The 20,753-nt window shown below is 36.0% G+C and overlaps 1 protein-coding gene and 1 non-coding gene across 7 annotated transcripts in view; both read left to right on the forward strand.

Annotated features, from left to right (window-relative positions):
• Window positions 1–20,753, forward strand: part of MRPL3 (mitochondrial ribosomal protein L3) — a 91,840-nt gene that overhangs the window by 15,677 nt on the left and 55,410 nt on the right. For all 6 annotated transcript variants that reach the window (XR_004031283.1, XR_004031284.1, XR_004031285.1 and 3 more), the window contains exons 7-9: window positions 16,317–16,425; window positions 17,822–17,899; window positions 19,404–19,481. Coding sequence is in view for 3 of the 6 variants with exons in the window: in XM_030816830.1 (XP_030672690.1) it covers window positions 16,317–16,425; window positions 17,822–17,899; window positions 19,404–19,481 (265 nt within the window). In the remaining 3 variants the exon portion in view is untranslated. The remainder of the gene's footprint in view (window positions 1–16,316; window positions 16,426–17,821; window positions 17,900–19,403; window positions 19,482–20,753) is intronic.
• LOC115836509 lies at window positions 8,344–8,480 on the forward strand. Its single transcript, XR_004031582.1, has one exon. It is a non-coding gene; the product is annotated as a small nucleolar RNA SNORA58 (small nucleolar RNA).

Below are 20,753 nucleotides of genomic sequence, written 5' to 3' on the forward strand. Positions count from 1 at the left end.
CCTTTTGTTTTCATCTATTAAAAGAGAACAGAGTAAGTGAAAGAAGTACAGTCTTTCAAGTCAGTGAATAAAGGATAAATATATTTCTCATTCTGAATTCAAATCTTTCATGTTGCCTATTATACTGGTTTTTAAATTGTGCCAAATTAATTGTATGTAAAGAGTTCACATCAGGTTATAGCTTTTATTTTTATTTGTTTATTTTTTAATTATACTTTAAGTTCTAGGGTACATGTGCACAACGTGCAGGTTTGATACATAGGTATATGTGTGCCATGTTGGTTTGCTGCACCCATCAACTCGTCATTTATAGTCGATATTTCTCCTAATGCTATCCCTCCCTTAGCCCCTCACCCCTGACAGGACCTGGTGTGTGATGTTCCCCGCCCTGTGTCCAAGTGTTCCCATTGTTCAGTTCCCACCTATGAGTGAGAACATGTGGTGTTTGGTTTTCTGTCCTTGCGATAGTTTGCTCAGAATGATGGTTTCCAGCTTCCATGTCCCTGCAAAGGACATGAACTCATCATTTTTTATGGCTGCATAGTATTCCATAGTGTATATGTGCCACATTTTCTTAATCCAGTCTATCATTGATGGACATTTGGGTTGGTTCCAAGTCTTTGCTATTGTGAATAGTGCCACAATAAACGTATGTGTGCATGTGTCTTTATAGTAGCATGATTTATAATCCTTTGGGTATATACCCAGTAATGGGATTGCTGAGTCAAATGGTATGTCTAGTTCTAGATCCCTGAGGAATTGCCACACTGTCTTCCATAATGGTTGAACTAATTTACACTCCCACCAACAGTGTAAAAGCGTTCCTATTTCTCCACATCCTCTCCAGCATCTGTTGTTTCCTTTTTAATGATGGCCATTCTAACTGGCATGAGATGGTATCTCATTGTGGTTTTGATTTGCATTTCTCTGATGGCCAGTGATGGTGAGCATTTTTTCATGTGTCTGTTGGCTGCACAGATGTCTTCTTTTGAGAAGTATCTGTTCATATCCTTTGCCCACTTTTTGATGCGGTTATTTGATTTTTTCTTGTAAATTTGTTTGAGTTCATTGTAGGTTCTGGATATTAGCCCTTTGTCGGATGGGTAGATTACAAAAATCTTCTCCCATTCTGTAGGTTGCCTGTTCACTCTGATGGTAGTTTTTTTTTGTTTGTTCGTTTGTTTGTTTTTGCCATTCAGAAGCTCTTTAGTTTAATTAGATCCCATTTGTCAATTTTGGCTTTTGTTGCCATTCCTTTTGGTGTTTTAGACATGAAGTCCTTGCCCCTGCCTATGTCCTGAATGCTATTGCCTAGGATTTCTTCTAGGGTTTTTATGGTTTCAGGTCTAACATCTTTAATCCATCTTGAATTAATTTTTGTATAAGGTGTAAGGAAGGCATCCATTTTCAACTTTCTACATATGGCTAGCCAGTTTTCCCAGCACCATTTATTAAATAGGGAATCCTTTCCCCATTTGTTGTTTTTGTCAGGTTTGTCAAAGATCAGATGTTTGTTTCTTCAACATAAATGATAATTTCATTTCTTTTGATGCCTCAGTTTTCTCCTTTTTGTTGCATGATAATTCTGCAGAGATTATTCTGACTAGGAACCCTCTGAAAAATATGCCATTGTTTACAGATGCTCTGGGATAGGTTTGTAATCACAGAGATTGAGCCAGAGCACCTTTTATCAAAAGAAACTGGGCGAGTGCTAGTATCACTTTCCTTCACACGGTTAAGATGCATTCTTCCTAGTTTCAAATATAGGTCATTGCAAAAGCTGCTGGCTGCTTTAATAACCTTCATTTCGCTGTTTAGAAATGAAATGTGGGATAGATTGGTAGTAAGATGAGTCTTCTTTTTAAAGAGATTGTAAACCTGTACCCTTTTTTTTTTCCTGCTTCCTGATTATCGTGAACTTGTTCCTAGTTACAAGAACCCCTGAAATCACTGGTTCCTTGATAACTCTGTTTTGCTTTCCTTTGGCAAGAACTCAAAATATTGGAGCTTAAAAGCTTTGATTTGGTTAGTTGGGGAAATACGTGTGTTGTAAATCAGATTATTTTACTTGTTAATTTTTGAATTAATGCATATAAAGTGCCACATAGTAATTTTGTTAATTTATACACAGTTAATGTTGTGTGAATTCCATTATGTGTTTTATACAATATGAGATATTCGAAGAAACCATGCAAAGTCAGAGGCCTTTGTTAACATTTGCCTTGTGGCTGGACTTGTGACTAACTTGGATTAGAGCTTAGCTTTTCAAATGCCTATCTTCAGTGAATGCTTTCATCTCATATGCTTCTGTTTGGTTTCCTTGCCTTCTTTAAAGTGATTTTTAAAACTTCAGCTGCCTTCTTGTAAGCATAAAGTAAAAGAAGAAAACTTGTTTTTTCGTAAGATCATTTTCATAGAAAACAAGATTGTGTAAAGCCATGCACCAGCTTCAGGATTAAATAGCTGATAAGAATTGGGGGACAACCAGCCCTGGAATTTAAAGTGGTGACAGTCAACTCTAGAGAAGTGAGGACCTCCATTTGAGAAGATCACCACTATTATATGGGCTACAATACAATATTCTGTTTAACTTTTACTGTGTTAACAGTGGGGCAGGGTTTTCCTCCCGTGTATGTGCATATCTTCATGAGGTATTTATTACTTATGTGAGAATGAATTGGACTTTATTTGACCTTTTGCTAAATGTTACCAATAACTATAGCTCTTGTAGCTGACATGTTGTTATTGCCTTAAGGTGCTTTTAATTTTAAATGCTTGCAAATTTATAGGATTCATTGTCCTTCTCATCTGGAACTGTTTTTAATTTCCTCTGAGTGCGGCGTTGTATTCCCAGCTGCATACACCTGTAGTTGCCGCTGCCTCTTCTCTCTGCCACTGACTTCCCACGTGTGTACATGTACACATACATGTGCATACATTTACTTAACTTTTTTTTTCTTTTTTAAACTCCTCTCTCTTATTTCCTTAATGCATTTTGGAACTTTTGGGCTCTATCTTCTGGATATTAATCCTGTTAGAAGGGTGAACACTAGGGGAACGATATGTGCAGTGCCATGGTTAAGGGAGTGATGAAAGGACATGGATTTATAGGTTGGAGCAGTGGTTCTCATGCTTGAGTGTGCTTTGTAATTTCCCGGAGGTTCAGTTGAGCACAAATTGATGGACCCCACCCACGGAGCTTCTGATTCTGTAGGTCTGGGGTTAACAGCTGAGAATTTGCATTTCTACCAAGTTTCCAGGTGATATAGATGCTGCTGGTCCAGAAACACACATTGAGAACCACTGGACTGGAAAATAGAAGCTTATCAGTTAAACCACTTTTCCTCCTCACTCCTCTACCTAGCACAGAATTCAGAATGCCTTTCTTTCCTTAACTCTGCTTGAATTATAACATATAAACATCTGTTTAAAAGCAGGCAAGTTTAATGTAATTAAAATAACATTACCAATAAAAGTGGGTATTTGTTACATTTTAGTTAGCATAAAACTGAAAACTAGTCTGTTTAGTAATTGGCTTCATTATCTTTTCATTAGAAAAGAGAAAAATCTCAATCCCTAATTTCTTAATTTTTCTCATGCTGTAATGTATTTTAATTATCAATCTTCACTTATATTTTTAGTACTAGATTTCAATGGTTTTTACCTTATACCTTCAACTTTAATTGCTGAGTTAAATGTACTTTAGAAATAACTAAGAAAATTTTTTGTAGGAACAAACACTGTCTGCATTTCAAGAAAATAGTTTTAGAAGAATCTGTCTACCTCAGGAATGGAATTGTCTGCAGACAGTTTTTTAAAAAGTGGCCAGTAACCAACAGTAACAGCTTCTTGAAGATATACTTACAATTTTTAAGTGTTCCTTTTAAAAGACAATTTTGTTAGGAAACTTGCTTACATGAAAGATACATTGTGTTTACCTATACTGATGTTGGTTATAATTCTCTAGATAAATAGGTAAATTTACCAGTGTCACGTTAGGGTGTGAGGTGAATATATAATTTACCAGAATTCATTTTAATTTTTACTTGTAATATCAGCAGTAGTTTTTCATCAAAAGGATGGTAGAAGACAAATTTTATTTAGATTGTATGGGGAAGATTTTTACATCTAATAAATAAAACTGCCTAGCAGAACATTTTTACTTAGTTTTATTATACTATCAATAGATAATGAAGCCCAGTCTTTGAAATATGGCAGTTTATGTAATTCATTCCAAATAAAATCTTTAAACTAGCATGTATCATGATGTCTTTTCTCCCTGCCCCTACCCTGGGTACATTTTTAAGGTTTATGTTCTTGTTCTATAGTAGCAATTATATTCCATTGTAACTTTTAATAGATGATGGTTTAGAGTCTAACATTTTCCCATTCTTTCAGTCTAGATTTTGAAGAGGGAACAACTATAGATAATATATAAATAGTGAGTAAGCTGAGGTATGACTGTTAATTCTATCCCCAGCATAGGATGTTTAGCCCATTTTTTTTCTGTTGAATTCTAGTGGTGCTTATTATAACTTGTAAAAAAAAAAAAAAAGGAAGAAATGAGAGAAGAATGAAACAAAGAACAAATAAAAAGAAAACTAAAGATGCTTTCTGCTGTGTTTAGGGAGCAGTGTTAGGTATCTGCCTGAAAGGACTTGAAGGACAGAGATGGTAGTGATGCATTCATAATAGCATGGAGAGACACTTCCTGCTAGGTGTCTTGTTGAACTTTGAATTCATGACAGTGCATACCTGAAGTAATTTTTCTCCTGGTTATCTGTAATTTATTTATTTACTTAAAATTTGAAGTCAGAAGACTTCAGGTACTTAAAATATTTTTTCTTTCTGAAAGAAGGACAATTTAAAAATCTTGTCTACAAGTCTGGGCTGATTAAAACAACTCATATTTTCAAGAATAATCTTACTACTTTACAGTTGTCGGTGCCCTTTAAATTCTCATTACCCTTTGGTCTCAAAACAGAAAAATAACTACTTGACAATGTTATCATTAGTAATAAATTTTTTTTTTTTTTTTTTTTTTTTTTAAGATGGAGTCTTGCCCTGTTGACCAGGCTGGAGTGCAGTGGCATGATCTCGGCTCACTGCAAGCTCTGCCTCCCAGGTTCACGCCATTCTCCTGCCTCAGCCTCCCGAGTAGCTGGACTACAGGCAACTGCCACCACGCCCAGCTAATTTTTTGTATTTTTAGTAGAGATGGAGTTTCACAGTTTTAGCCAGAATGGTCTCGATCTCCTGACCTCATGATCCGCCTGCCTCAGCCTCCCAAAGTGCTGGGATTACAGGCGTGAGCCACCATGCCTGGCCAGTAATAAAAATTAAGGGGAGTGCGGTGGAGAAGATTAGGTATTGGAGCACCTTGGCACATTTACTGAGATTCAGTTAGTTTGGATTCTTTCATTCAAATACCAAAATGTGTAAAGAAGTATTGTTGCCTACCAAAGTCTTAAAGGCGTTTAAACTGTCAACGTGGGTTCTTAAAAGAGTAAAGACTTTGTGGGCTGTATACCTAGCCCAGTACACTGTTGAGTGAAGAGTGTCTGCGTACTGTCAGAAACTCTGCCCACAAGCTCATTGTTCTAACTGGTAGATGTTTGTTGTAAACTCTGGAAGGAGAAAGCAAGGTATGTGCTGCCTTCAGGATACAGTTGCTGTGCTGTCCTGTACATTTTCAATTTTATTTCATTTTTAACAAGTAACTTTATGTACTAGTTATTCAAAGCAGTATGTTTTTAATGTATTAGTGAAACAATTTTCAAGATGAGTGATTAAACTATAGAGAGAAATAATCTTTGTAAAAATTAATCCCTCTTAAATCAGTCAAAATGAATGATTGGAGAGTGGTGTGTTGGGGTTATATTTAGTTGTTTTGTTGGGTTAAAAATTTTATTAGTGGTCATCTATAATTGCCTCCCTATTTACAAAGCAGCATGTTTTTACTCAAGCTCAGCAAAATTAAGGCCTAATAAGAGGCAATGTAAGGTGGTGGCTAAAAGCACGGGCCTTTCAGTAGCTCTGTGACCTAGATAACTTTCTTAATCTCTTTGCTGCTTCATTTTTAACATAAGAATAATTGTAAATGTACTTCACAGCCATATTACAAAGATTGAATGACAGTGCATAGAAAGCTCTTAGCTCACGGCCTGGCACATATGCTCAGGAGTATTAGCTACTATCACTATTACTGATGTTGCTGCTTTGTAATTAGTTTCAATTTTAAAAAGAAAGATCCATGTTTTCCTGAATAGAAAATATCTTTCGAAATGAATAGAAAACATGACGTTATTAGGAATTCAATTCTGGTGTTTTCTAATACATTAAGTTTTGCCTTTATATTTTATGTAACAAAGTAGTAGCTTTACAAAACACTCCAGGTGATTTTAAGATCACATACTATCTATTGTATCTGGAATTTACAGAATAATGAGGATGCCCTTGAAATGGCTTCATGCCTCTCTGATTTGCTGGAATATTTTAATATTTTTCTTCTAATCTGTTTCTTGAGAGGCACTATGACCTGGATTGAAAGTGTGGCCGGATGCTTCCATTTCCAGCGATTTGATCTTGGGCAAATGGGTTAACTTGTGGGGATTTCGATTTCGTTATCTTTAACCTGAGGGTCTGAGGCTAAATGGTTTCTAACGTTTCTTTCAATTCTAACAATCTGTTTCCAAAAAATAATTCCTCAGTTTTCCAAGTGTCATAACTCACCCTTATCTATACTAATGAAGAAATAATACATGACAGTATATTCATAGCTCATGGCAATATGGCTTTCTAATCTATTGAAGAACATTATATGGCTGAAGACCTTCAGAAAATTTGTGTCCTTTCATGATATTGTAGAATTGTTTGTGTTTTCTTCTTTGAGAAGAACAGAGTGTGCCCAGGACAGCAAATGTGGTGTTCTGGGTTTATTTAGTGCAGTTGGGAAATTGAAGGAATCACTGCACATTTGACTGTTTGTACTATTAAATGAGCTAGATTTGATGTCAGAAAAGCCGTAAGCAGTGCACTCCTCGCACTCTTGTTGATAAAAATGTTCCCAGATATTGATGGGAGGTTTATGCTTTTTAGACAGAAATCATATACCTGCATTTCAGGTCATGCTGTCACAAATTCATCTTAGAGAGTTACAGCTATACTGATATTCCATGCCACCTTCTAACTCTATGTGAATGGAACATAAAGCAACTGGAAAATTCCAACATGACTGACTTGTGGGCTCAGCAGCTGTTCATCACTGATCAAGTAGGTTTAGACAGCAACACTGAATTGGGTAGAAATTGACTGCCACACTTTACAGGGATCTTCAGTAGAGATGCTATGTGGAAATGCAAGTAAGTAGGAAACATCTGGGTGAGTTTGCTGAAATAAGGAGAAGCTGTGATAAAAGATTAAAATGTTTGTGCCATATTAGTTCATCATGAGTTAAAAGCTAATCTTGAGGGAGATTGTCAACTAGCTGATAAGCCTTTTATATACATATAATATGTTTTGGCAAAAATTATTCTTTTTTGTTTATTAGAATGTTTTGTTTTAAAACTAAGAACATTTGGATAGTTTGAATCTAAAGCATAGTAAAGTGATTATCATATCCTACCAGAATTTCTTTTGATGTTGATTTAGACATTTTGCTTTCATATTCAGTAATACTTTATCACAGTTAAAAAATTTTATCTTAAATCTTTTTTTTTTTTTTTTTTTTTTTTGAGATGGAGTCTTGCTCTGTCACCCAGGCTGGAGTGCAGTGGCGCGATCTCGGCTCACTGCAAACTCTGCCTCCCGGGTTCATGCCATTTTCCTGCCTCAGCCTCCCGAGTAGCTGGGACTACAGGTGCCTGCCACCACGCCCGGCTATTTTTTTGCATTTTTAGTAGAGATGGGGTTTCACTGTGTTATCCAGGATGGTCTCGATCTCCTGACCTCATGATCCACCCGCCTCGGCCTCCCAAAGTACTGGGATTACAGGCGTGAGCCACCATGCCCAGCCAGATTTCATCTTAATTCTAATCTGTTTTATAGGTTCATTTCAGCTCGGTGTTGATTTTAGCTAGAAACCCAGGTGAATCTCCATTTTCCTGTGAATCTCCATTTTACCATAACAGAGAAGCTGATTTTTAAACCAGTAATTTCTTCACCTTCCCACCCCCACTTCTATTTATTAAATTTTAAAAATGTAGCCTGATTTGGGTGTATTCTTAAAGAAATCAAGTGTCCTTTCTCCATTTGGTACACAGTTACTGGTTTTTTGAGTGATATATGTACAAGTCACTTAAACTTCTTACAGCATAAAGAGAGAAAGTGAAAACTTAATTTGGAGGGCATACTTGTAGACCTTGCCTGACTGTGCTCATGGCCAGGCAGGGGGGACAGTGTATGCAAGAATAATTTGGAGTTCCTGCCAGCTCTAACCAGCTTCATCAGTGGCTGGATAAATTGCAGGACTCTAAACATTTCCCTGAAGAAAAAAAGAAAACTTAATTTGGAAATAGTTCTAATTGAAAAACCTCTACTTAGAGTATGGATTTTGATTTTTAAAAATTAAAAATCAAATATTTTGGGCTGGGCATAGTGGCTCACACCTGTAATCCCAGCACTTTGGGAGGCCAGAGTGGACAGATCACTTGAGGCCAGGAGTTTGAGACCAGCCTGACCAACATAGCGAAACTTCGTCTCTACTAAAAAGACAAAAAATTAGCCGTGGTAGCAAGTGCTACTTGGGAGGCTGAGGCATGAGAATTGCTTGAACCTGGGAGGTGGGGCTTGCAGTAAGCCGAGATCCCACCACTATACTGCAGCCTGGTAAACAGAGCGAGAGTCTGTCTCAAAAAAAAAAAAAAAAAAAAAAAAAAAAAAATCGAATATTTCACAGGTGATGCAACTTGATATTAAATACTTGGTTGTTCTTTCATGACAATAGTGGGAAGACAGACAATGTAGTATGAAGGGTGTTTGAGGCAGAAGGAACAAAATGAACAAAGGCATGGAAGAGTGGCTTGTTTAGGGACTCATGGAGTAATCTGCTATGACTAAGATTTTTCAGTGTTTGGAAATCAGGTTGGATCCAGTTATAAAAAACCTTATATATTCTAAGCTAAAAATATTACTGGGGAACCATCTAAGTTTGTTTGCTTGTTTTTTTTAAAGCAGAGTACAAATTTATGTGATTAGATTACCACCTTGGGAATTTTGCTCTAGTGGCTGTTGAAGGATCACTTGAAGGAAGAGAGATGTTTGGTTTGTTTCTGAAACACTGCAAGTGAATGGCTGAGGTACTTCCAATTGGCTATGGTTGGTACATCTGTAGAATGGGATCATAGCAAAATTCTTGCCAGAGTGCAAGATTGTGGAACTCCAGCTTATTACTAATAACTTCAGGGGTCTAAAAACTTTTTCTCAAAGAATGGGAAGTAAATATTTTAGGTTTGCAGACATTATTATGTTCTCTCTTGCCCATGAGAGAACTAACTCATTCTGCCATTGCAGCTCTAAATTGGAGATAGGCAATATGTAAATTAGTGTGCATGACTCTATCCCAATAAAATTTTATTTATGAAAACATACGGCCAGCACAGGCCAGTTTGCCAACCCCTCTTTTAAACCTTAGTGAGAAGAGAATCAGAGGCAGCAAGAGGAAAGAGATTTCTCAAAGAATATTAGGGAAGCAGGAAAATAGGGAGGAAATGATGACAATGGAAAGGAGCGGGACGTTAAGGGGTAGAGGAAAGCCCTGTGGAGAGATTCTATTTTAAAAGATCCTATAGAAATCTAAACACCGATGTAAAGAAATTACTAAATTTTTTAGGTTGTGATAATGGTATTGTGGTTTTGTTCTTCGAAAGTATTCTTTTAGAGATCTCTACTGAAATATTTGTGAATGAAATGATAGGGTATCTGGAGTTTACCTCACAATAATCTATTGGAGTTGTCAGAGGAGAGGAGCAGATGAAAAAAATAGGTCTTGAGTCGATTATTGTTCGACACTGGATGATGGATACATGGGGATTTATTGAGTTAATCTCTCTGCTCCTGAATATTCCTTAAAACTTCCATAATAAAAAGCTGTTTTAGTAAAAGACTTGGATTTGGGATTTGGGGATTAATCTCAGAGTGAATTCCAAAGAGTAATTGGAGAGGAAGATGGATTGCAGAGAGTGGATGGTAGATGGGAGAAGGAGAAGCAGTTTGTGTTCCAGTGAAAGAGGAGGAGGGATATGAAGGGAAAAGAAGGTAGGAGAATCCAGTGGCTTCTCAAGGGAGAGACTCAGGGGATGGGAATTTTAGAGGAAGTTCTCAGAGGACACAGAATGGATGGGTTTAAAAGCAGGTATATGGTCACTCTTCACCTTATGGACATTTCATTTTATCCCCATAGACAAGTATATCCAGAATCATGCAATGAAAGGCAGTTTCTCACAAAGAAATACATGATGGATTTATATTAAAACCTGTGTGTCTGCTGGTAGGCGTTTGGGCATTTGTCACAGTATAGCAAGGGAATGCAATTCTCATAGTAAGAATCTCTAGAGATTTATAGAATTCAGCGGGAAACATTAAATTGTGCATTCCCTTCTGCAGGATTATTAGCCATACCTTTAAGCTTCTTCCCTTTTCTTCAAACCATCTTTTCAAACTAAAAGGCATGCCCATTATACAATAATTGGAAACTGTAGGACAGAAGAAAGGAGATTTAATCCCCTGTCTTCCCAGGACACAGCTATAGCCAGTAACAAATTTTACTCTACCTCTCTAGACTGGGCACTACGGCTAAATAATACACAGTTTCTACCCTTCGTGCACTGAAAGTGTACTAAGGGGAAATGGACTGAGAAGCAAGGACAATAATGTTTCCTGGATTAAATGATACATCTGAATTTCTATATTTTAGTATAGATACTCAAAATAAATCTTTTATGTCTTCTTAATTTTCAAATATATCTCACTAAAATTGGGATCTCTGTGTTCTTTCCACTTTAAGCTTTCCTTTATTTGATTTTTTCTGCTATCATTCATTAAAAACTACAGCAGAAAATGGGTAAGAGATAAAATATAAAGTATGTTGTATATTATTTTTAGTAAAATGAAAATTTTATTTTATATGACCTGTGAAAACCTTTTACTTGAAATGTGTCTGGCTATGCTAAGTATAGATTAGTTCATTTCTTGCTTTTGTTTTATTTTTGTTCTCAAGTTGAGTGACAACTGAGAGTAGTATAAATACTTGAACCTCCCATGGATCAACAGGTACACTCTGTTCTCCCTAATCTGAATTCAGCCAATAATTTGTCGTGTTATTTGTGTTTTGTTCTTTTGTTTAAAGGTTACTGAAGAGGTTCTCATTGTACAGAGTATAACTACATGATGTATTCTAGAGCTAGATTGAAAAGCAATCTGTAATTAGCCAACAGATAATTAGCACTTTCAGGATACCACTTTTATCTTATAATTATTTACTCTTAAAATGAGCTAAATTATCTTCTGTAGTTCACCTGGCATGTGTTCTATTGGTGCATGCACTCATGCTGTCTTTTTAAGTTAGAGATCATCAGTTTTAAGAACACAGAAGTACCAGTAAACTTTCTACCAGGAATGGCCAATGTTGTTTACTTAGATTAGTGTTGCCAGTCTCTCTCCTTTTCTCTTTGAAGTGTTGTTTGCCAAATGATATGGTAAGTTCAAATTACTCTTTAGGTATTTCCTTTTTGTTTTTAAATTGCTAAGCACTGTACTTTCCAATTAGGTTCTAAAATTCAATGTTAAATGGAAACATTTGTTAAATTTCTAAAGCATAAAATATTTGATTATCCTCTTAGATGTTAGTTTACATAACTAAATAGTGGGTTTTTATTTAATATGTGTTATGTTTTAGCTCTTTGATCAGGTATACAGATTATTTTGAGTTTTCACATCCAAAAAATTATATACACACTGTTCACGGGCTTAATGTGAAGAATGTGGTGTAAGTTACGTTTAAATTATTCTTATAAAAGTAACTTTTGACCTATGATTTGATAGTATTCAGCTGTTAAGTTGTAGATGTAATGTATCATTTTTGTTTTTAAGTTTGAGGTCTCACTATGTTGGCCAGGCTGGCCTCGCCTGACCTCAAGCAGCCCTCCTACCTCAACTTCCCAACGTGCTGGGATTACAGGCATGTGCCACCACACCCAGCCTTATCCTTATTTTTAGAGTGGATTTTTGATGTATTGAAAATAAACTGTATTATTCACATAGGCTTTCTTCAATCCATTGCTGTCTGATAATTGTTTGCTGAATGCATAGCAAAGTCCTTGTGGAAATAAGTTTGTTTTTATAATCTTTTTCTTTTTGTCCTCTTTGTAAATGGCCTGAACAGTATACTATATAATAATAGCTAACATTGGTGGAGTTAGGGAACACTCTTAAAAATATGTTGATGTTTTATCTAGTAAAAGGTGAGAAAAATCTTCGTTTTAAGAGTAAAAATATGTCACATGCCTGGCATGGTGGCTCACACCTGTAATCCCAACACTTTGGGAGGCCCAGGTGGGAGGATCACTCAAGGCTAGAAGTTCAAGAAAGCCTAAGCAACAAAGCAAGATCCTTCTATCCACCAAAAAAATTAAAAATTAGCTGAGTGTGGTGGCATGCACCTGTAGTCTGTAGTCCTAGCTACTCATGAGGTTGAGACAGGAGGATTGCTTGAGACCAGGAGTTTAAGACTACAGTGAGTTATCACTGTACCACTGCACTCCAGCATGGTTGGCAGAGTAAGACCCTGTCTCTTTAAAAAAAAAAAAAAAAAAAAAAAAATTTAAAAAGTCTAGTACAGTCTTACAATTTTTTCCAGTCTTTTTATTGTGTCATTTATACTGATATAGTCAAAGACAAATTTTATTTCTAATTGACACATTGCAGTTGTATTTATGGGGTCCAAGTTGATGTTTTAATATGTGTGTATATTGTATAATGATCAAATTAGGATAGTTACGGTACCTGTTACTTCATGCATGTATCATTTTTTTGTGGTGAGAACATTCAAAAACATTCCTAGCTATTTTGTAATATATAATAATTTACTGTTAACCATAGATACCCTAGTGTACCATAGAACACCAGAACTTATTCCTTCTATCAACCTATTAACCAACCTCTCCCCAACTTCCTCATTCCCATCCCCATCCTCTCCCCAGTCTCTGGGTAATCACTGTTGCACTCTCTACTTCTATGATAGCAACATTTTTTAGATTCCACATGTGAGTGAGATCATACATTATTTGTCTTTCTGTGTGTGGTATATTTCACTTAACATAATGTCCTCCAATTTCATTAATGTTGCAAATGGCAGGATTTTATTTTTTATGACAATCATATTCCATGTGTATATGTGCCACATTTCCTTTATCCGTTTGTCTGTTGTTGGACACTTAGGTTGATTCTGTATCTTGGCTATTGTGAATGGTGCTCAATAAATGTAAGATATCTCTTCAACATGTTGATTTCATGTCCTTTGGATATCTACTCCATAGTGGGATTGCTGGATCATATGGTCATCATATTTTTAATGTTTTGAGGGATGCTTCCGTACTGTTTTCCATAGTGGCTATACTAATTTATATCCCCACTAACAGTGTATGTGTTCTCTTGTCCACATTCTCACCAACGCTTGTTTTCTTTTGTCTTTTTGACAGTAACCATTCTAACTGGAATGAGATGGTATCTCCTTGTGGTTTTGATTTGCATTTCCCTGATAATTAGTGGTTTTGAACATTTTTCATATACTTGTTGGCCATTTCTTTGTCTCTTTTTGAGAAATGTGTTAAGATATTTTGCTCATTTTTTAATTGGGTTACTTGGGGTTTTTTTAGTTGTTTGAGTTCCTTTGCAAACTATTTTAGTTTTTTTTGCAGTTCTTTTAGTATATGTTTTAGATATCTCTTGTCAGATGTAGTTTGCAGATGTTTTCTCCCATTCTGTAGGTTGTCTCTTTGCTTTGTTTCTTTTGCTGTGCCAAAAGCTTTTGAGTTTGATGTACTGTGTCTTTTCTTTTGTTGCCTGTGCTTTTGAGGTCATATTTAAAAATACTTGCCCAGCCCAGTATTATGAAGCATTTCCCCTATATTTTCTTCTAGTAGTTTCATACTTTTTTTTTCATTAAGTCTTTAATCCATTTTGAATTGATTTTTGCATATGGTGAGAGAGAGGGGTCTAACCTCATTACATGTGGATATTCAAGTTTTCCAGTACCATTTATAGAAGAAACTGTCTTTCCCCAGTGTGTGGTATTGCCACCTTTGTCAAAAATCAATTGACCATGATGTGTGAGTTTATTTCTGGGCTCTCTGTTCTGTTCCATTGTTCTGTGTGTCTGTTTTTATGCCAGTAGCATGCTGTTTTGGCTCCTATAGCTTTGTGTAGTATGTTTTGAAGTCAAGTAGTATGATGTCTCCAGCTTTTTTATTCTTACTCAGGATTGCTTTGGCTATTCAGTGTCTTTTGTGGTTCCGTATGAATTCTAGGATTATTTTTTCTATTTCTGTGAAGTGTGTCATTTGTATTTTGATAGAGATTGCATTAAATCTGTAGACCACTTTGTATAGTATGGCCATTTTAGCAATTCTTCCAGTTCATGAACAGGGGATAGCTTTCCATTTACCCACATCCTCTGCAGTTTCTTTCATTAATGTTTTATCATTTTCAGTGTAGAAATCTTTCACTTCCATTATTAAGTTTATTCCTGGGTATTTATTTTTTCGTAGCTATTGGAAATGGAATTGTTTTCTTGATTTTTTTTTTTCAGATAGTTCACTATTAGTATATAGAAATACTACCAATTTTTATATGTTAATTTTATATCCTGCAACTTTACTGAATTTATTCTAACACTTTTTTGGTGCAGTCTAGGATTTCCTATATATGATGTATCATCTGCAAATGGGACAACTTTACTTCTTCCTTTACAATTTGGATACCTTTTATTTCTTTCTCTTGCCTAATTGCTCTAAGACTTCTAGCACTGTGTTGAATGGAAGTGGTGAAAGTGGGCATACTTGTCTTGTTCCTGATCTTAGGGGAGTAGCTGAAAGCATAACATCAGTATGTTTGTCATATATGGCCTTTGTTGTTTCAAGCTGCATACCTTCTATACCTAATATAGTGAGCATTTCAGAAACAAACTTTAATAATGCTTTAGCTTTAGTGTTGTTTGCTTTCTACCTGGATCATGGGGTGTTCTTCTAGGTTAACAGAATTTGAAAATAGAGTGGTTTCATTTTAAAAGGAGATTTTAGATTAGTAAGAAATTGTTACTCTCTGATTTTATTTCTCCATTTGTTCTCAACCCTGAGATGAAGATCCTTCTGATATCTTCTAAGATAAAATTTGTTCAGCATTTAGAGCATTATTTTTTTCTACTTAGTCCTCTATTGTACTAGTATCTATTGCTGCCTAACACGTTATCTTAAAACTTAATAGCTTAAAATAACAAACATTTATTACCTCAGTTTCTGTGCTCAGAAATCCCATTATAACTCACCTGGATGCCTCTGAGTTGGGGTCTCTCCCAAAGCTGCAGTCAAGCATCAGCCAGGGCTGTAGTCATGTCAAGGTTCTAACTGGGGAGAATCTGCCTCCGTACCCACTAATAGTCCATTGGCAGACCTCAGGTCCTTCGTTAATAGCTGGAGACATCCTTGCGGCATGTCTCTCCATAGGACAGTTTACACTAGCTGTGGAAGTTGGCTTCCTTCAGAGCCTGGCAAGCAAGAGAGTACCAAGATGGAAGCTACAGTCTCTTTGTAACCAAATCTCAGAAGTGACATCTCATCACTCTTGCCATATTTTATTAGAAGCAAGGGACTAGGTTCACCCAGACTCAAGGGGAGGGAATTAAGCAAGAGCATGAGTACCAGGAGGTGGTGATCTTTGGGTTCCATCTTAATGGCTGCTTGCCATATCTGTTATAAGTACTTTGAAACTTCTAGAGCTTTTCCATTTTTGCTGTGTCATCTTCACAGAATTAGGATAATAAAACTCCTGTTCAGATAAAATTCCCTGTGCTTAGCTTGCTGGCGTCTCACAATCTTGAATTAATCATTTTATATAGAATTAGACTCCAGGAAGGGGTGCAGACCAAGACAGAGATAAAGGAATGTTTATTTGCGGTTTTACTTGTATAGCCTTTTCTAGTTATTTAGATAAGAAGCATTGTTAAAACTCTAACAAGAATGTGTACAGTTGGTACTAGAAAGTGTGCAATTGGGAATGGTCTGTGCTCTTTTCATTATGTAAATTCTAATGTTTGTTTTGTTCAGTATTGGTAAAGGTTTTCAAGGTGTCATGAAAAGATGGGGATTTAAAGGCCAGCCTGCTACGCATGGTCAAACGAAAACCCACAGGAGACCTGGAGCTATTGCAACTGGTGTGAGTATAACTAGTGAAGCTCTTTTTAATGCTAAATATTCAACTTCTGCACATGTAGTCCTCAGTCCGTCCTTGATATGAAGTCACATAATTTTAGCCTGACACCAGGGGGCTCCATGTACTTGTCACCCTTTTATGGATCCTTGCCCCTCACTCATTTCCCAGAGCCAGACTAGAATTAGTTATATTCCACAAGGTTAGCTGAGCATCTGTAGTTTGGCTGTATATACCCTGAGTCTAAATTTAAAATGTACTTTGTGCAAATGTTGAATTCAGTTTGTTTTTTGAATTAGTATCAGTTAGCAATTCTGAAATAATTTTCTGTGAATTGTAGGATTGAGTAGATAAGTAAATGTATTGATGATGGAGCTAGGTTTCTCACTATTGGAAAAGGGCATTAAAGTATGAAAATGGGAAAATTAAAATGAACCCTATGGTGTTGAATTCAAACTATAAGTATGCATATACTGTTTGATGGGGGAGGGAAATGGATGCATGCACACAAGGAAAAAATGTAGCACACAGAGAAATAGAGGGGTGTGTGTGTGTGTATGTCTTAGTTCTGTCTACTGGAACATTGTAGTCATGTATAACGGAATATATTTGTAGAATGAATAAGAGTGATACTTAGTCTGTAATACTCAGAATTGTCTTTTAAGCCTGTTGGTTACATTTTAAACGTATCTAATGCCATGATGAGGTACTTCCACTGGGAGTTTCACCTGTTAATGTGAGAGCAGCTGATGGAAAAGTGAGAATTCATGTGTTGTAAGAAGCTGTTCCATTTTAGTCATAATTCAGATTTGCTTCTTTAGATGTAGAACTATTATCCATTATGAGAGCCAAAATCAGAGACTGTGTGAAGCTGTTAGATTTGTGTAAATCAGAGAAAACCAGGGCTAGCCAAACTAGTATTCTGATAACTGACTCTGTCCTTGAATAATTTTGGTCAGGGAAAGTAACATCTAAAGCAAGGAGGAGTAGGACCATTCCAGCACCAGTGGTATGGATGAAGTCCATTAAGTCAGTTAATATGGAAGATGAGTTCAAAACAGGCCTGGCAGTCCATTTTTTTCTTTGAATGATGGTGTCAGTGTGTCTGTATGCCCTTGTCCTTTTTTAATTCTTAGCCAGTATTAGGTCAGTTGTTACTGAGTTTTTCTCCTAAATCTGTTTCTTAGTCTGTATTTATTTTATCAGTCTAGTCTCATTAGAAAGGAAATCCTCTAGGAGTAAATATGTCTAAATCCATATTTAGTTCCTTACTGGGACCTAGCCAAATAGGGGAAAAATAAAACATTTTAATAATTTATATTTTTAGTTTGCATTGTGGCTTGATCAGTGCTGTTTAAAATTGATAGTACTTAAAAGTGTTAACTTTAGTTTTCTCATTTAGGATATTGGCAGAGTCTGGCCTGGAACTAAAATGCCTGGAAAAATGGGAAACATATATAGGACCTCATACGGACTGAAAGTAAGTGTTGCAAGTGGTTCTTTTTAGAAACAGCTAAATTGTCTAAATGCAAAGGCAGCAGAATATGTATTTAATCTGTGTCTGTATCATTGTTCTAAGAGGCTTTAAAATTATTGAGGAAAAGAGGATACATGAATTGTGTGTGTGTGTATGTACACTCTAGTTGTAGTAATGGTGGTAGTAATGATAGTGTATATTTCAAGCCATGAAAAGTGCACTCATTAAAGAGACAAAATTAATAGTCCACTCTTGAACCTGGAAGATTTTTACAAGATACTGTTGCATGAAAAAAGTAAGATTCAGAGCATTCAGTATAATACTCTTTATTGAGTAAAAGATTGAACAGAAGCTCTCTACATATGTATGTTGCTGTGCCATCATATAATGAGTGGAAGGGTATATACCAGGTTCTTGGATTATATATCAAATGTGTGTGTGTGTGTGTGTGTGTGTGTGTGTAAGTGGATGTAGGTAAGGAGGAGAGTGGGAGACAACCAAAATAGGAGGAAACAATAGCACTACAAAAGGATTATGATATACATCCGTTTTTATAAAAAATATCTGTATATTTAAAAGAAGTTTAATTCAATCTCTACCAATGAGAAATGTATCTAAGTAACACTGAGTTATACTATAATGGTTGCTGTATGATTATATCTCTGTTAAACAACTAATGTTTATGTTTGTTTGCATGTATGTTTTAAAGTGTAGGAAGTACAAAGACGAAAATAAGCCCCCATAAGAACAATACCCAAAGACAATCACTGGAAACATTTTGGTGCATATCCTCCCAGTCTCTATTCTAGATACCTTTTATATATAAATTTTGACCAGGAGAAGTTTTCAAATTTTATATAATTAAACCTAAGATTTTTTTACCCCTTCTATTACATTTATACTCATCAGAGACCATCTATTTGTTGTATTTTGTTCGTGTGTGTGATTTTAATTTCTGTAATATTTAATACTTATTCATTATTAGATAGGAGCCATGGGTCAAACTTGATTCCTTCTCCAAATATTTTATTTTCTCAGTACCATTTTTTGACCAGTCATTCTCTCCCATTTATGTACGTTTTTTCTCCACATGGAGATCTTTTGAGGACCATCTACTCAGCCCACTTACTTTAGAAATTAGAATCAGTGAGGTTGTGGCTTCTCCAGCCTCTAGTTACCGCAAGCTAGTATTAACTAAAAATAAAATTGAATTTCCACTTGTTATTGTTAATGGCGCCAACAGAGTCCTTTGAGATATCCAAATAGTCTTGATCATTCAGTCACATCTCTATTTAAAATGAGAGTTTTCTACTACTTCCATAAGATATATCTGCTATGGTCTTCTATTACAAGTCATCCATAGGACTTGAAGTTTTTCAGTTCTTATTCAACATTCTGAAGTACTGGTAAGATTATTACTTTACAAGCAACTTACATCCTCAGCTTTTAGTAACATTGTTTTAATACAAGTATATCCTAAAATTTTTGGGTTTATTTCATGCTTCAGGTGTGGAGAATAAACACAAAGCACAACATCATCTATGTAAATGGCTCTGTACCTGGACATAAAAATTGCTTAGTAAAGGTAAGTGTAAGTGTCTTCTTTTTTTTCTTTTTTTTGTTTCTTACTTGCAAGCTCTAACAAATTACTATCTTTATTTTCTATTGTTTATATATGTGGATATTTGCCATAAAGTCTCCTTTGGCTCATATCTGTGGCTCATAAATAAATGACTGTTTTTCCACATGTTCTCTCCTGAATCTTTCTGCTTTTTAGTAGCACCTGAGTGAAAAAAATGCACAAGATGTTTCTGTTTCTTTAAAACCAAGAACCTGTAAAAAGGGTAAGGCTGCGTATTAGTCCATCCTAATAAAATGGATGGACTCCTATAAAGAAATACCTAAGATTGGGTAATTTATAAATAAAAGAGGTTTAATTGGCTCATGGTTCTGCAGGCTGTTCAGGAAGCATGGCTAGGGAGTCCTCAGGAAACTTACAATCATGGCAAAAAGGGAAGGAGAGACGGACATGTCTTACATGGCTGGAGCAGGAGGAAGAGAGAGAAGGGGGAGGTGCTACACATTTTTAAACAACAAGATCTTGTGAGAACTCACTATCATGAGAACAGCAAGGGGGAAGTCTGCCCCCATGATCCAATCACTTCCCTCCAGGCCCCTCTTCCAACATTGGGGATTACAATTTGACATGAGATTTGGGTGGGGACAAAAATCCAAACCATATCAGGCCAGTAAGCAGAAAGATCTTCAGGAATATGAGAAGGATATTTGGAAAACTATCGCCGAAATACCAGTATATCTCTGTCCTTCCAAAAGGAACATGTAAGTGCCCCATCTACAAATGAATGGATAAAGAAGATGTGGGTGGGTGGGTGGGTGTGTGTGTGTGTGTGCGCACGCGCACGCGTATGGCTGAAGATATTCTAGAGAATGCACACACACACTAGAATAATCTTCAGCCATAAACAGAATGAATTGCTGTTGTTTGTGGTGACGTGGATAAACCTGGAGGACATTATGTTAAGTGTAATAAGCTAGGCACAGAAAGACAAATATTGCATGATCTCACTTTTATGTAGAATCTAAAAAAGTTGATTTCATAGAAGTAGAGAGCAGAATGGTTTTACCAGAGGCTGGGGGAAGATAGTGGGGAGGAGAGCTGGCAGAGATGGTCTACAAGCACAGAGTTAGTTAGGAAGAATACATTCCAGTGTTCTGTTGTATAGTAGGGTGACTGACTATAGCTAATAGTAATGTATATTTCAATATAGGTAGAAGAGAGGATTTTGAATGTTATCACCATGAAAGAAATAATACATGTTTAAAGTAATGGATATGC

The sequence above is a fragment of the Nomascus leucogenys genome, chromosome 8 (genome assembly GCF_006542625.1).
Source record: "Nomascus leucogenys isolate Asia chromosome 8, Asia_NLE_v1, whole genome shotgun sequence".
Lineage (NCBI taxonomy): Eukaryota > Metazoa > Chordata > Mammalia > Primates > Hylobatidae > Nomascus > Nomascus leucogenys.